General features: G+C 46.2%; 1 protein-coding gene across 6 annotated transcripts in view; it reads right to left on the bottom strand.

Moving 5' to 3' along the window:
* The window catches only part of LOC138567144 (mucin-2-like), a 497,812-nt gene that overhangs the window by 289,499 nt on the left and 191,221 nt on the right, over positions 1–17,092 (bottom strand). The window contains exon 3 of one of the 6 annotated variants that reach the window (XM_069645075.1): positions 12,838–12,961. The exons of the other annotated variants lie outside the window; for them this stretch is intronic. Coding sequence (XP_069501176.1) covers positions 12,838–12,919 — 82 coding nt within the window. The 5' untranslated portion in view covers positions 12,920–12,961. The remainder of the gene's footprint in view (positions 1–12,837; positions 12,962–17,092) is intronic. 6 annotated transcript variants of the gene reach the window in all.

Raw genomic sequence — 17,092 nt, 5'->3', positions numbered from 1 at the left:
GCTGAGGGGATCCAGGGTGAACCGCGAGTCACCCGAGAAAGAATGGTCTGAACTTTTGTTTTGGATGGATCTGAACCTGGCTGAGGGGTATCCAGGGTGAGCACCCAAATTGAATACTGGAAAAGGAAAGAAACGTTTTCGTTGTTTTTGTGTACTAGACCCTCTGAGTTAAGAGACTTGCAAGAAGTAAAGAGACTTGAACACAGAAGGTCTTGAACTGTAAAAACGGAACTGTATCCTCATGTCACATAAGCCAGAGTGTGTGCTTTGCTCGAGGGAACCACCTTGTCCTGTGCTGAAAACGTGGGGAATGGAGGCCAATGGCCCAAACATCCTGACTTATCATTTTGTGAATGTTTTTCTTTTTCCTGAATATTGCCGCACATTATTTGTAAATTAGTAGTAGGGATTGGCAATATGTATTTTTAGTATATGCCCTATTAAGTTGACACTACTGCACAAGGACTGCATTATTATTATTTGATGGTCGTAGCTTGCTCCCATCTGTAGATTTAAGTGTAGATGGGCGTTTATCCCACCCTTGTGAAGATTTAATGAACACCCTTGAACTGTGGTCACTTGTGTCTGTCTTACTGGCGATACCATGCCTTCCTTACAGGTATGAACCAGACCACCCGAAAGTGAACTTTATAATTGGAAACAGTGTGACAAGGGCAAAGCCTGGCAAGAGAGGGGAGACAAGTGGGGCCAAACTCAAGAGGCTGACTGGGAGAAACCAGGAAAGTGTGAAGCGGCCCTTAAGTCAACAGGCTGAGACTTGGCAAATGAATGTCAATCTGTATACAGCAACAAGTGTAGATTAACGTGTGTGAACTGGAGAGTTTGGGGTTTCCTGGTTGCGCGACCTCTGATGGGTGGACCGTGTGGTCTGGCAACTGCGCCTAGACCAGTGAGCCCTAAATGAGGAAAGCTACGACATTGTCAAAGAAACCAAGGAGAAGTACTATAAACAGACTGGTGATGCTAACAAAAGGATGCTACGTTGAGGTCTTGGGGAAGGGAACCCCAAGACTTGATGGATTGCAAGTGCTGTCTTGAGGACGGAGCCTCAGTACCACTTTGCCTGTGAACTGTGTTGCTTGAGACTTGGGGAAGGGAGCCCCAAGGATTGTGTGGAACTGTATTGCATTGAACTTGGAAAAGGTAATCTTAAGACTTTGTGAACTTTCTTGAACTTGGAGAAGGGAAGCGGAAGAAGCTAAGAGCTGGACAAAGCTCACGACTTAATGATAGAAACGGTGTTCAACATAATTGATATCCCTACACATTGTTTAGTTTTAATGTTGAGGGCAAAGCCAGGTTTTGGACACAGACTTTTCAGTTGAATGTTTTAACTCAGACTGTCCTTAGCTTTGTTCACGTATGGAAATCCCACCTTAGCATAGGGCAAGTTAGGCCTTCCACCATACTGACATTTAGTTTAATAAATTGTTATTCTGAACTTTAAGTCTGTGGTCTGTCTTACTTCATGATGCCTTTACAATGGTCACACGATTGGCTGTTCTGAAATCCATGTCGTTGCAGGATATCGCAGAAGCCAATCGACCACATTGTGGTATGCAGAAGGTTGTTGATTTATTGTGGGGTGGTCAGTGAAAATAGTTGTTGGCTGACAGACATGACACAAGATATGCAAATATTCATGCAGGGCCTATGGAGGGTATGCACTATTCATAGGCATTGAAGGCGTCCTGCAGCTGGGGACCCATATTGTGATTCCCCCTGTCTCTAATTCAGAAGTAGTCAGTATGGCATATACCGGCACCAACGGGCCAACAAGACCCAGGATCAGATGCAAAAGGAGGTTTGGTTCCCCGAACTGAATAATAAAGTTGATGCCCTGTTGGTCAGCTGCCAGAGTAGCCAATTGACAGGAGAAATTTAGACCTCACCCCTCCACACATTGAATCGTCTGTGAGAGCGTCTGTACCCTGGCAAGCCATAAACATGGACGTTGGAACTATAAAGCAGATGTATGCTGTTGTTTTAACCAAGTAAATCACATTGAGGTAATTTACTTCATTGAAATTACTTTCAATTATATCAATAGAATGACCTGCCCACAAGGTAATTCAGAGTTGGGAGTGTACTGGGTTGGGAATGGTAGGGGTATTTGTGAAGAGGGGAGGGGATGCATCGGGGATCCACATAATATAAAAGATATTTAAAAAAAACTGTTGAAGTAATTTCAACAAAGTATATTACCAATAATTTGCTTCATTAAAATAACAGAACCACAGCAGAACAGACATTTCTTACTTATGCTGGATGAGTGCTAAAGATGACCTGAAGTGCGGTTCTTACCCTCCACTGTTACCAAGACTGTGCTGCTGGTGATGCAGATTTGCAGCTCATGGGCTCCCACAGATGGGGAGAACAGATAATGGACCCCATTTTGTTCAAAAATAATACTCAGTTATCCACTTTGATGATTTTGCTCAAAACATTTTTATATTTGTTTGTGATAGCCACAGACGAATTTTGGATTTACAATTTAATTTAAAAAACTTTTTTTTACTTATGGCTGATGAGCAGTACATTTTTAACCTCCAAGTATACATCGTACTGCCACTACATGTACATGTTTCGATCCAACACGGATCCTCATCAGGTGGCTGAAAATCAATTAAAAAAGCACCAATCAACAAAAAATGTAATCTAGTAAATCATTTTGATCTTGCTCCCTAGATACCAAAGTTGTTCATGCGCCAGATGTGCATGCAAAACCGTTGTGTGTATTCTCCATAATTTATAATACTATCCAACATGCTGTGACTAAAGCTTCACGTGTCACCTAACTCCACCAGTGACTCTATGTTGTGACAGGCAGGCATCTAAACAAATCATTGTCCGTCATGCTGACTGTACATGGCCATATGAACCTTCCCTTTTGGTGTAATGGACCTTTAAATGTGCTAACCAATATACCCTTAAGCTCAAAATCTAAACAATGCTCTGTGTCTGACCACCTGCTTTCCGTTAAGCTCAAGTGTACTGCTCACTGCAACTCAAATCGCTCACCATCCCATTGTGCAGCGGTATGTCGTGTGATAACCTCTACAAGTGAAGGTTCTACCATGTATCACCACATTGTGTGAGCACAGTGGTAAGCATGCAAACTGAAACTGCATGATCCAATATGACTGATGCAGATTTAAAATCTCCATTGCTATAGCCTTAACCCCATATTCCCCCAGGGTGCATAGCACAATGGTTCACTCACGATCCTGCTTGTTACTCTGTATGCTGCATATTGAATGAACAATGCATTTCCCTGCTGTTCGCCAGGTCTATAACAAGTTAATCGACAGTGACCAAGTCTGCTTGCCCCCTGGGTGTTGTACATCTAATCTGGCTGCCATTTTAGCGTGTTGTGCTCCCCCATGACTTCCTGTGACCTTGCGATCCCTATGCGGCAATGTAGATTATCAGTGAGTGTATGGTGGTCTGCTGTCAAATGCGGCTTAGAGGCCAAGCAGAACTAGCAGGCAAGTATGGCCATCATCGAGAATATTAAGGGCATCATCTATCACCTTGATGGTGGCCATTTCTGTGCTGCACCCGCGTCTGAATCCAGATTGGCAGAACTGAAGGAGGTATTTGCTTTGGTGTGTTGGAGAATTTGTGTGGCTACTGCTTTCTCAAGGATCTTACCTAGAAAGGGAAGATGGGTAATGGGGTGGTAGTTGCCGAGTTCGTCAGGGTCTAGTGTTGGTTTCTTAAGAAGCAGTAGGATTTGTCTGTTCTTGAGGGTCGGGGGAAGGTGCCTTGAGTTAGGGAGCTGTTGATTGTCAGGTAAGGGAGAAGTGCTTCAGTCAGTCTTGAGAAAGGCGGCAGGGAGGATGTAATCTGCATATGATGTGGCTTTGAGGGATGCTAAGGTGGCAGTGAGTTCTTCCATAGTTCGTGTCTTGAAAGCTGTTCGGGTGGTTGTGGTTTTGCGAGATGGGAATGGTGCACTGTGCTATCAGTTGTAAAGTTGGTGTCTCTGTTGGCAGAGCATGTTGATCTTGTTGAAGAAGAAAGAGTTGATGGCTTTCAATTTTTTGATGGAGTGTGCTATGGTTGGGTCAGGAAAAGGGTTGATGCCATGCTTGATTGCTTTGAAGAGGGCTCTGCTTCCATTGTTGGCCTTGGCTATGGTGTTTTGTTAGTAGTTGTCCTTGACAGTTTTGATCAGTCGCCTGCGTGTAGCACAGAGTTCCTTGAGCAGGGCGAGGTCGGATGTGCTGCAGGATTTTTGCCAATTCTCCTTGTTTTCTGCTGGTTCGTTTGTTGGGGCCAAGTTTTTGAGTATACCAGTGTGCTGAATGTTTAGGCTTGATAGTGCGCCATTTCACTAAGGTGTGATGGTTGATGTTTGTGAGGGTGTTTTGGAGAAGCAAGTTACATTCCAGGATCGTCAGAGGTACATCAGCCCAAGTGAGGTAGAGTTTGGTGAGGTCTTCTGTGAGAGCCTCCACTGGGATGTTCTTGAAGGAACTGAAGGCTTGGTTTCGAATGGGTTTGCTTGAGAGGTGTGGTGTGACTAATCTCAAAGGGGATTGCCAGATGGTTCAACCAGTTGAGCATAATAGGATAGCTGTGATGAAGGGCAGGCAGTGTGGTAATGAGGTTGAGGATATTAACTTCTCTGTGAGTTGGTTCTTTGTGTGCTTGTGTGTTGATGAGGCCGTGGAGATCTTTCTTCATTGATTTGGTTGCCAGGGATTTGGAAGTCGCTGAGGAAGATGATGTTGGCATGTGTGAGAGACATGGTGGTGACGAAGTCTATGAAGTCTTCGATAAAGGAGGTGTTGGGCCTGGGTGGTCTGTAGATGAGATGAAGTGACTTTGTCCGTTGGGGAGAGCAGGAAGTGGCAGGATATGTTTTCGAAAGAGCCAATGGTGGCGACATCCTGTTGGGTGCATGGCCAAGATGCCTATTGAATTATGGCGAGGCCTCTGCCGATCTTGTTTGGATGGTCTCGTAGTAGAATTCTGTAGCCGTTGGGTGTGAGGACATCTAGGATGTGGGTGGAGGTGGGTGTCCGTTATAAAGATGGCATCCAAGTCATGGTGTGATGAGGTCAGCAATGTCAGGTGCATGGTTGATTTCTGAGTGTACATTAGCGAGCATCAATTTTCATCTAATGGGGATGATGAGGTTATGGCAGGGGTGCACAACTGATTTTGACAGAGGGCCGAAAGTACCTTACATTGGAGCTGTAGTGGGCCGAAAAGTAAATGTGGGCGGGGCGGTAGGCGGGGCGTGGCAGGAGGCTTTTTAAACCCCCAATTTGTACTAAACACATGGAAAAGAATGTTTTTGAGGGGTAACGATTTGCATTTCAAACTTACATTTTGTACTACACATTTTCCATTGTTATAATTTATTTCTATTTAGTTATTGTATCTCGCCTGTTTAATTAACTTTTATATATTTTATTGACCCTAGATTGGACATGCCGTTATTTTGGACTGCTACAGTTTGCTATTTGGGTTGCCCAAGAGGAGTATGGCCTTCGTTGAGTCAGGTTTCCTCAAAAAGCCAAAGATGAACATCTCCTAACTGTGCCTGTTTTAGCTTTATTATTGGGTTCACCCTTGGAGTTAGGTGGGGGGTGTAACACTATGCCCCATGTCCCTCACCCCCAACCAAACACTATGCCCCATGGCCCCCTCACACCCAACCAAACATTATGCCCCATGGCACCCTCACCCCCAACCAAACACTATGCCCCATGACCCCCTTGCCCCCAACCAAACACTATGCCCCATGGCCCCCTCATCCCCAACCAAACACTATGCCCCATGGACCCCTCACCCCCAACCAAACACTATGCCCCATGGACCCCTCACCCCCAACCAAACACTATGCCCCATGTCCCTCACCCCCAACCAAACACTATGCCCCATGGCCCCCTCACCCTCAACCAAACATTATGCCCCATGTCCCTCACCCCCAACCAAACACTATGCCCCATGGCACCCTCACCCCCAACCAAACACTATGCCTCATGGCCCCTTCACCCCCAACCAAACACTATGGCAGTTGGAAAAAACACCTTTTTGGAGGTGTACCGTTTTATTTGTATTTAAAACTTACATTTTGTACTATACATTTCCCCAAATCATACAGGATGAAACAGTGAACCAGACATAGTTGATCAGTGAGAAACATTGCAGCGTTTCTCAGCTGTCAGTTCCTGGATCTCGGGCTCCAGTGAGGTTGTTCCTACTCTCAGGATAGCATGGAGATGTTGGTCAGTTAGTCTTGTCCTTAGGCTGGATTTATGTAGTTTCATTTGTGAAAAAACTTGCTCACAAATGTAAGTACTGCCAAACATAGATACCATCTGATAGAAGACTAATAAAGGCATCTCTCTTTTCTTATTTTTGAGGGCACTACAGCACTGAAGTTCAATCAGTTCCAGTTGCAGTTCAGGTTGCACACTGTCAACATCAGCTGAGAAAGGGTCTGCACAAAGTTTAAAAGATGCTCGCTGGGATTTGAATTGTGAGAAACGATTCTCAAAAACATTTTGCAGTTCCTTCAGGACCTTCACATGCCGATACCACCCTACATACTTGTCATGGGGGAAAACCTCTGTACATGCGGGCTAGTGTGCCAGCATCCCTTTCTCCAGTTGGGCTGTCAGAAGCCTTAACTTTATTTCAAAGGCACAAACTGCCTCAAACAGATCCGATATGAGATTTTGGCTTCCTTGCAACTTTAAATTTAAATCATTGAAATGGCCTGTCAGGTCAGTCAGAAAAGCAAAGTCAGCTACCCAGTCAATATCTAGCATGACAGAAGTGTCCATTCCCTTTTCATCAAGGAATGCTTTTATTTCGTGCCGTAAAGCAAAGAATCGCTTCAGCACATTGCCACGACTAAGCCATCGAACATCGGTGTGATATAGGACATCACCATAATCCGCCTTTACCTCTTCTAGAAACGCCTGAAACAATCGGTGATTTAAAGAGCGTGCACGGACAAAATTAACCGTTTTCACAACAAAGTCCATCACTTGAGTGAATTTCAAATGTTTTGCACATAATGCCTCCTGGTGGATGATGCAGTGATAATTTTTTAAATGGACAGCCTTCTCGCCTAAGTGCCTTTTCAAGCAGCCAATAAACCCATTTTGCTCCCCAACCATGGCTGGCTCCCCATCAGTCGTCACGCCTACCAACGCATCCCATGGCAAATTTAAATCAATGACTTTTTGAAAGGCATTAAAAATGTCAGTACCAGTAGTCCTGCCATGCAAAGATACCAGGGAAGCTAGTTCCTGAAATACTTTGCATTGATTTTCGACCCCCCGAATGAAAATTAAGAGTTGGGCTGCATCACTTGCATCTGTGCTCTCATCAAGGGCAGCTGAAAAGAACTTGACAACCTTACACCGCATTTTCAGTTGGCTGTAACAATTGTCAGCCATATCTACAATACGCCGCTGGATACTCATACGTGAAAGGGGAACATTTGTAAACGCATCTTTTTTTTCTTTGCACACTGCCTCGCAAATCTCCATCAGGCAGTCTTTAACGAAATCCCCATCTGTGAAAGGAAGTGCTGACCTTGCAATAAGCTGTGCAACCTTTATAACTGTCATGATGCCTACCTCCAAGGAGCCAGGTCCGACCCAGCGACCCCAGAGGCAGGCATCATTTCCCAGAGGGGAGTGCCAGCGGGCCCAAGCTGGGGCCCGTTGGACGCAGTCCTGGCGCCTTAGGCGCCAGGCTCATGTTGGACCTCTGTCCTGGCGCCTTAGGCGCCAGGCTCATAAAGCTAGACATGTGTTCAAGTGTTTTAATGTGCACTTACCTGATGCAGACCATGCTGCCACATCCAGGCCCTCTTGAGGCCTGAATGGAACTACTTTACCTGTGGGACTACTTTCCACCCGGGTGTGGTCGGGGAAGGATACATACCTGATCGGAGGAAGGATACACACTTGGGACTTCTTCCAAAGCTATTTAAACCACACCCGATCAGCAACTCACGCTTCGCGTTGTTCTGCTCCTCGCAGCTGGACGCTCACCGTGTCAGCTCCTGCATCTGGACTTCAGCCACGCCTGTCAGCATCCTGGGTCACCTGCAAAGGGAGACAAGAGACCTTACCAGCTAAATCTGCACCACGGAGACATCACCAACAATCCTGAAAGGGAAGACATTATTTTTAAAAGCATTTTGTTACGATCGCTGCAGCGCTGCATTTCACTCACCTTTCCTGGGTTCCTCCATCTTCAGCAGCGATCATCCGGATACACAGCCACTTCCCAGAACCTAGAGAAAAAGATAAGAATAAGAGGTGAGAGAAGGAAGGGAATATGACTTACCTGTTGGGTCTTTCCCATTTCATTTCGGGTCTTGCCGCTTCCGGACCCCGGCCCCTATGGGGAAAAAAGACATCAGCATTAGCGCTTGCTGCAAAAGACAATGAACATTATTATTAAGCTTGGACTTTTGAACTTGCAACAGAACTTTTACAGAGCCTTACCTGAATAGTCAAGCTTACCTGAACTCCCATCAATCCTCAATCCAGTGAAGTAACTGGGTTTCAACGCGCCCCTGCATCAGAAGCAGGAGGGAGAGCTCATCCTTCCTGACCCTAAGGTGAGACTTCACGGGGAATCGTGGAAGGGTATCGTGGAGGGTTGGAAGAGAGTGGGAGGCTTGAGCATAACTCAGTAGGTAATACTCCCTTTTCACGCACAGGGGAATATTCCTGCGGGCCGGAGAAGCCAGAGTAGAGGGCCCTTCCTGTCCATCTTCAGAGTCCAGCGCTTCACCATTGAAGAAGCATCAGCACTCGAAGCCAGACCTGCGCCTCCGTGGGAATCAGGTGAGCGTTACAATAACTCGCAAAGGTGGCACATTCAGATTCTCTTTTTTTCTGGGCAAAAACACACTGTTGCTTAGCCAGCTGTGTTTTTAGCTCCCCAGCTTTCTTAATTCTCACTTCCCCCTGCAAATCCTCATATTGTGAATGTTTTGATTCACAATGGCGGCGGATATTATATTCCTTGGGGACTGCTATGCGTTCGAGACAAATGAGACACGAGTACACATCAGGTTTGGACTCGATGGAAAAAAAACTTCAGTCCACTCATCCTTAAATTGACGGTGCTCCTGGTCAATCTTTCTTTTTTTTTTACTGCACTGAACATTGGCAGGGACATTTTTGGATAAAGATACGAAATCCACTGTTACGCTCCCACTACGACTGTCCAAGTCTAGAGTATATACAAATTATATACTTTTTTGAGAATCCTAGAAGCGACAAAAGAACCAGATCAGATAAAGAACATAGCCTTGCCAGCATACCTTTTCATGCACTTATTGATGGATACTTTCAGGAATAGCGGGCTGCATAGCATATCAACCTGCTATGTTTGAGATTAAGGTGGAAATTGAGGACATACTTTAAAAAAAAATAACATTTCAAAGCACAAGCTGTTGCCAAATTATGAGCTTTTGAAAGGAATTATCACAGGATGACCAATTACTTTAGTGAACATACAAAGAAACTGATCTCAGTTTCTTCCTGGGCAGGGCAAAACTGACAGCAGCTCTACCATATTGTGCCAGAGAAATAGTTTCTGCTTGTGCTTCTATCCCCCTGAACAATGCTTGATGGGGCTGTAGAAACCCACACTCGATGGGTGACAAACGCTTGATCGAGGTTTAGTTGCAAAATTACAGGAGCAGACATCATCCAGGACCATACTAGAAAAGGCTGCAGCCGATTTTGAAAGCTTTAGGAATGTACAAATAAACCACACCCACTGCTGACCCTTGACACTCTGGCCCAACATCTCTAATGATATGCTATGATAGTTTATTTCTGGTAGAGCCGGAGAATTACACAAGGTGAGGGAGAGGGGAGGAGAAAGGAGGAAGAGGAACAAAACAAGCTTTTATCGTACTAGGCCTGACGACATTTCAGATAGTGCTGGAGAGGGAGAGGGGATAGTAAGTGGGGGGCAAACATTTGTTACTATCATACTATTTCCAGGGACAATTCTGGACCTACGAGTATGATCTTTAGGGGACTGCAGCGAATGCCAAAGAGCATCACTAAATGGGAAGAGATCTACGTGGTGATGCCGATTTGGGTTTGGCCCGGGATTTACACACTGGGTGCAGTTGCTATACATCAGGCCAGTGGCCAGGGTTCACACTGGAAAACACATTTCACCTGCCTGGGTGATCCTACGGGGCACCAGGCAAGGCTGCCCGTTGTCTCTGATATTATTCACCCTGGCCCACCTCACCCCTCAACTCAGCACACACACACACACTCACTCTCAAACAAGCACCCATACAGACCCGAACCCCCCCAACTCTAAACCCCCACCCCCCAAATCAGCACACACAAACCAGCACCCATACAGACCCGAACCCCCACCCCCCCCACTCAGCACACACACAAACATGCACCCATACAGACCTGAACCCCCACCCAACTCCAAACCCCGCACCCCCCAAATCAGCACACACAAACCAGCACCCATACAGACCCGAACCCCCACCCCCAACTCAGCACACACAAACATGCACCCATACAGACCCCAACCCCCCACCCCCCAACTCAGCACACACACAACCATGCACCCATACAGACCCGAACCCCCCCACCCACAAACCCCCCACCCCACAAATCGGCACACACACACAAGCTCACATACAGACCTGAACCCCCACCCCCCAACTCAGCACACTCTCAAACATGCAAACATACAGACCCAAACCCCCACCCCCCAACTCAGCACACACACGCTCAAGCATGCACCCATACAGACCCGAACCCCCAACCCCCAAATCAGCACACACACAGACCCGAACCCCCCACCCCCCAACTCAGCACACACATGTTCAAGCATGCACACACACAGACCCGAACCCCCCACCCCCAACTCAGCACACACACAAACATGCACCCATACAGACCCGAACCCCCACCCCCAAATCAGCACACACACAGATCTCAACCCCCCACCCCCCAACTCAGCACACACACAAAAATGCACCCATACAGACCCGAACCCCCACCTCAGCACACACACAAACATGCACCCATACAGACCCGAACCCCCCCACCCCCCAAATCAGCACACAAGCACCCATACAGACCCGAACCCCTACCCCCAACTCAGCCCACTCTCAAACATGCATACCTACAGACCCAAACCCCCACCCCCAACTCAACACACACACTCTCAAGCATGCACCCATACAGACCCGAACACCCACCCCCAAATCAGCGCACACACAGACCAGAACCCCCACCCCCAACTCAGCCCACACACAAACATGCATCCATACAGACCCGAACCCCCACCTCCAAAACCCCCCATCCCCGCACACTCTCAAGCATGCACCCATACAGACCCGAACCCCCACCCCCCAAATCAGCACACAGACCCGAACCCCCCACCCCCCAACTCAGCACACACAAACATGCACCCATACAGACCCGAACCCCCCAACTCCAAACCCCCACCCCCAAATCAGCACACACAAGCACCCATACAGACCCGAACCCCCACCCCCCAACTCAGCACACACACAAACAAGCACCCATACAGACCCGAACCACCAACCCCCCAACTCAGCACACACACATGCACCCATACAGACCCGAACCCCCAACTCCAAACCCCCACCCCCCAAATCAGCACACACACAGACCCGAACCCCCACCCCCAACTCAGCACACAAAAAACATTAAAATCAAAACATTCATACACATCCGACAACCCCCCCACCCCCGCATCTCAACATACACACAAAAAAGATTCAAATCCAAACATTCATACACATCTGACACCCTCCACCCCGCATCTCAACATACACACAAAATACATTCAAATCCAAACATTCATACAGATCCGACACCCCCCACCCCCGCATCTCAACATACACACAAAAAAGATTCAAATCCAAACATTCATACACATCTGACACCCTCCACCCCCGCATCTCAACATACACACAAAAAACATTAAAATCCAAACATTCATACACATCCGACACACATCCGACACTCCCCCACCCCCGCATCTCAACATACACAAAATACATTGAAATCCAAACATTCATACACATCCGACACCCCCCCACCCCCGCATCTCAACATACACACAAAAAACATTAAAATCCAAACATTCATACACATCCGACACACATCCGACACCCCCCACCCCCGCATCTCAACATACACACAAAATACATTCAAATCCAAACATTCATACAGATCCGACACCCCCCACCCCCGCATCTCAACATACACACAAAATACATTCAAAGCCAAACATTCATACACATCCGACCCCTCCCCCCCTCATCGCAACATACACACACAAACATAAAGCAAAACAGACCCGACACACAAACACAAACGGACCACTTACCGGAGACGTGCTGGAAGGCAGGCAGGTAAGCGGCAGGTAAGCTGGAACGCTGGAATCGTACTACGGCTGGCGTGGTCCAAGGCTGAAATGCCTTCCGGCATCAAGCATCATGGACCACGCCAGCTGTAGGGCTGGCCCTCCATTGGTGCAGCACACACGCATTACGTGGCTCGTAGGAGCGACGTGGTGCGTGTGTGTGCTGAGCCAATGAGGGCCGGACAAAAGAGCATGGCGGGCCGCAACTGGCCCGCGGGCCGTATGTTGTGCACCCATGGGTTATGGTGACATGGGTGAGGTTGCTGCAATGCGGTGTCCATGATGTTGTTGATGAGCGACATGGTTGCTGATGAATGGTGATGGTAGGAGTGGCCAGTTGGAAGAGAGGAGTGAAACACATTCAAGGGAGCTTACCTGATGTGAAGAGGGGTGGGGGTTCTGGCCCTGGGTCCTCCTGGTTCAAACAGGTCCATACCGGAATTGCCCTTTTCTCCATCTGCCGTTCACTTCAGATGCCCGGGCGAGAGATACCCTTGATCTAAGAGTTAAGAGCAGAAAGGAAGAGGTGGGGTAAGAAGGTGGGTGGGGCTTAGGCCACGTGACCTAGATCCACTTGCCCTTGCTCGCCAACTGCAAAGGAAAAGAGGCTGGAGGGCTGCTTAGTAGGGTAAAAGCGCAGCCAAACAAGCCACCAACAAATTAGCAGTGATTGACAAGTGGGTGGGGCTTGGGGCACCTGACCTAGATCCGCTTGTACCTGCTCACCAACTGCGTGGCCTTCTGTGACATTCAGCATTGCTGCTTCACACTGTGCTGGCCGAGGGCTAATGGTAATGTGGAGTGGTTCATATAAACTTTAAACTAGGCATTTAGGATTGAACATTGTAACGGAGGTATCAATATGAAGATGAGTTACCAGCAACTGAATGCAGTAGGGGGCAGCCCCCCCCCTAAAAGCTAGGCATAGAAATTCATATGGATTAATTTAGTATAGTAAATGTGTGAAAATAGAACTCATAGGGTTGAAAGACATTATAAACATACCACCATTAAAGTACTAAAGTCAGAAATGCTTTTTTATCATGGTTTAGTAGGTAGGCAAGGTACAGAATGCATATTATAAAAAATTGAGTAGGAAAATGATTAAGTGTTTAACTATACCCAGACAGAAAAGAACTCTACCATTTGTGTAACAGGCAAATGCCTTTAATTCGAACAAACGCCTTTTAATGAGTAAATTGAATGCATCAAATGATGAAGCTCTCTGCAGACAGTGGTAGCATGAGTCAGCCCGGAGCAGGAACATTTCAAGGCCACAGTGCCCTGCAGAAACTAGATAAGCAGTCTGAAACCAGACAGATAACGAGGCCATGTCTGAGTTTCTAGCCAAGGAACACAGCTGCATGACCAAATAAGGCTTGCTAAACTGGGAAAATCCAGTAACTGGTGCCAAATTGTATTTCAATTTGAAAGTTTAAGCAGATAACGAATAATTGCCAGGTGCGAGAGTAGAGTCAATGGAGAGTTTTGCCTGGGCATGCATTAAAAAAGGGTGGGTGTTCGACGCTCTTTCCAAAAAGGATATAAAAGCAAGCTCCGTTTTCAACACGGGGCCAGAGTTCATGTACTTGACAACGATGCTGTTTGTGTCAGTCTGATGTGAATAAAACCTGATGAACCTGACTCCGTCTCCTGCATGCTGTCTGAGTACTTTTTCTGGAATGGCGAGAGCCCCAGATAGTCCAGGACAGCCTGTCGCAGCTGAAGAGGTGCTAAAGAACAAGATCGGGGTCCTGGGACTTCGAGAACACATGGTGAGCCACGAAGGGACAGGATGATGAACAACCGTCTCTTCAAGCCCAAAAGAACTTGGACAGTCAAGATTAAGGTGGGCCATACTGTTCTGCCCAAGATAAGAGTAGAGTAAAGGGAGTCGAAAATAAGATGGATATAGGGCAGTCTGCAGCTGCCCTAGCTGATAAAAAATAAGGGACAGGGAGGCAGAACAGTATGGCAGAAGGGGACTATATATTTTTGGCAACTTTTCAGGGAAAAATGTCAGTCCAGATTTGAAAAAAAGCCAAGGAATCCAAAAATGAGCAAAAACTTGGAGGGTCTTGCAGTCCTGATAGCATGACAGAGGGCCTTGCCATCTGATGATAGGGGAGTAAATTATGGGGGTACCCTCATGTAAAATGTTGGGGTGCCCCCAGAAATTATTGGGGTACCCCATGCAAAATACCATGATACCAGAAGGATACCTGAGGGGAGATATATATATATATATATATATAATACCGGGTAGGACACCAGAGAAGAGGATACCTGAGAAGAGAGAAGATACCGGGGGGGGAGGGACACCTGAGAAGAGAGGATATGCCCAAATTCCTATGCTTTGATATAGCGGCTAGAAGAAACTTGCATCCATAGTCTTGAATAAAATAGGAACAAATGGGTCACCACAGTGGTTAAAGACGCTTGTGAAAGGGATGAGTTTACATCCCATGTCTGGGTAACATTAGGGACAGAAATTCATGTAGCCAGCTGGAGTCTGTCTGATTATGTCACATGTCGTGTTATGTTTTGTTTGATTTTATATATTATGTTGCTTGTTTGATTTCGTTTTTGTGTCATATTGCTTGTGTGCACTGTAAAATATTAGAACAAATATAAAATGATATTTTCAAGCTAAGAAAAAGGCCAAAATATAACAAAAATGTAGATGATCAGATGCTATGACTTAAGGCACGCATCTCGGAACTGTTTGACTTTTTTGAAGTGAAATCACCATGAATATAAGTGAAAAAAGCTGTTGCACTTGTAGCCATTACAAAAAATGTAAACCAGCAGCTATGGAGTTAAATTTGTGATTTCCTAGTACCAGACAAGATAATTAATGCATTGCGCCAAGAACGATAGAGTTTCGCATTTACATGACTAAGTTACAGTGATTTAAAGAGGGCTGTTGTATGTGAGCACTGAAACTGCACAGAGTTGAAAGACAGAATGAGAGGTTTGGACCTTTTAGAAACTTTGTGCGAAGAGGGAATTGCATTGGATTTACAGTGATTGATGTAAAAGGAATGGTGGAGATGTGAAGGAATGATTTCATGAGGTTCAGATAAGAAGTGCGGTATTGTGAAATTCCAGGCTGTTTGGGTGTTTAAAATTAATTTTCTAAAGATGCGCTTAGTTTCAAAGTGTAGATATGTTTGTTTAGTAGATTGAAAAAAAAAATTGTTTTGGGAACACGAGACAAAGGGAGAAAAAACTGCGATTTTGTTAGAGAAATGCAGTGTTAAAAAACTCACTTGACATTTTGTTTATAAGGTGAAACAAACAAATTGTTGAATATAAATTCAGAGAAAACTCCTTAAAAGCGCACAGTTAAGAAACATGTGAGATTTAAACAGTGTTGCTATGTGCAGAATGAAGTGGGCAAACTGGCACACTAACAGCAATTGTGTTTTCGTTTTGCTTAAAAGCAAGACGAGAACTCAAACGAAAGGGCTTTGGGCAGGAATGCACAGTTTTGGCCTTGATTATAACATTGCCAAGTTCAGGAAATTGGCCCATGTTGAAGGAGTGCAGAAAGTGCATTGCGAGCCACATTTACAGAAAGGCTTTAATTATCAAAAGCATGTGCCAAATGCAGATTGTAAATACGAGGCATTTGTTTGTCGAACATTGTTGCGCATTTTCGAAACACTTGTCAAAACATTTGAAAAGTTTGGGGGCATTCTTTGGATGAATGACATTTCTTATGCCCACCAGGTGAGCGCAAGTGGTGAAGTGAGAAGAGAGTTGATGTGGCCCGTGTTTGCATGGCCCACTTCTGGTGGGCGTAGGGCTTGGATTTGGTTGGGTCATTGCATTCTGCATTTGTTTCATTATAACTCGTGGTGGTCATTTTTTAGCAGGGCGGTAAACTAGATGAACAAGTTATTTTCTTACCTGGTAACGTTCTTTCGACGGGATGTTCCTCCGACGTATTCCTTATCTTTGATATACGTTTCCAGCTTGCTGGCCTCGGAAATTTTTGCTGTAGAGGGCGCTGCGCATCGATGTCTGCCGAGTCGATGTCCCTCGATGGCCACCATATCGGCGCCGACGTCACCATGCCCATAAATAGACACGCACTGCGTCCGTTGCTCAGTTCCGTTTTGTAGTATAAGAAAGACATGCCTGAATTGGTTAGTAACCTTGAAGGAGCGAAAGCTGCAACCACAAGGGAAGTTATCACTGCGGGGATGGATGGGAGGGGCGATAAGGAATACGTCGGAGGAACATCCCGTCGAAAGAACGTTACCAGGTAACAACGTAACTTGTTCTTCGAAGGGATTGTGTCCTCCGACGTATTCCTTATCTTTGATAGACTCCCATAGCAGTGGTATGTAATTGGAGGAGGGAGTGATAGTGTTATGTATCCCTTTAGGGATGGACCGAGTGTAATACAGCTTTGCCAAATCTGGTCTCTTGAGCTGTGGAGGAATCCAGATTGTAAAATTTTGTGAATGTATGTGCAGACGACCATGTGGCAGCCGCACATATGTCCCGGATCGGTACCCCTCTCTGGAGAGCCGAAGAAGCTGCGATACCCCTGGTTGAATGAGCCCTGAGGTTTTGGGGTGGCTCTTTCCCTGCTAGTCTATAACATTCCAGGATGGCC

Source organism: Ambystoma mexicanum, chromosome 2p (assembly GCF_040938575.1).
Source record: "Ambystoma mexicanum isolate Mex_15411 chromosome 2p, UKY_AmexF1_1, whole genome shotgun sequence".
Lineage (NCBI taxonomy): Eukaryota > Metazoa > Chordata > Amphibia > Caudata > Ambystomatidae > Ambystoma > Ambystoma mexicanum.
The sequence above is the reverse complement of the archived record's forward strand: the minus strand, read 5'-3'. Positions and strand labels throughout refer to the sequence as shown.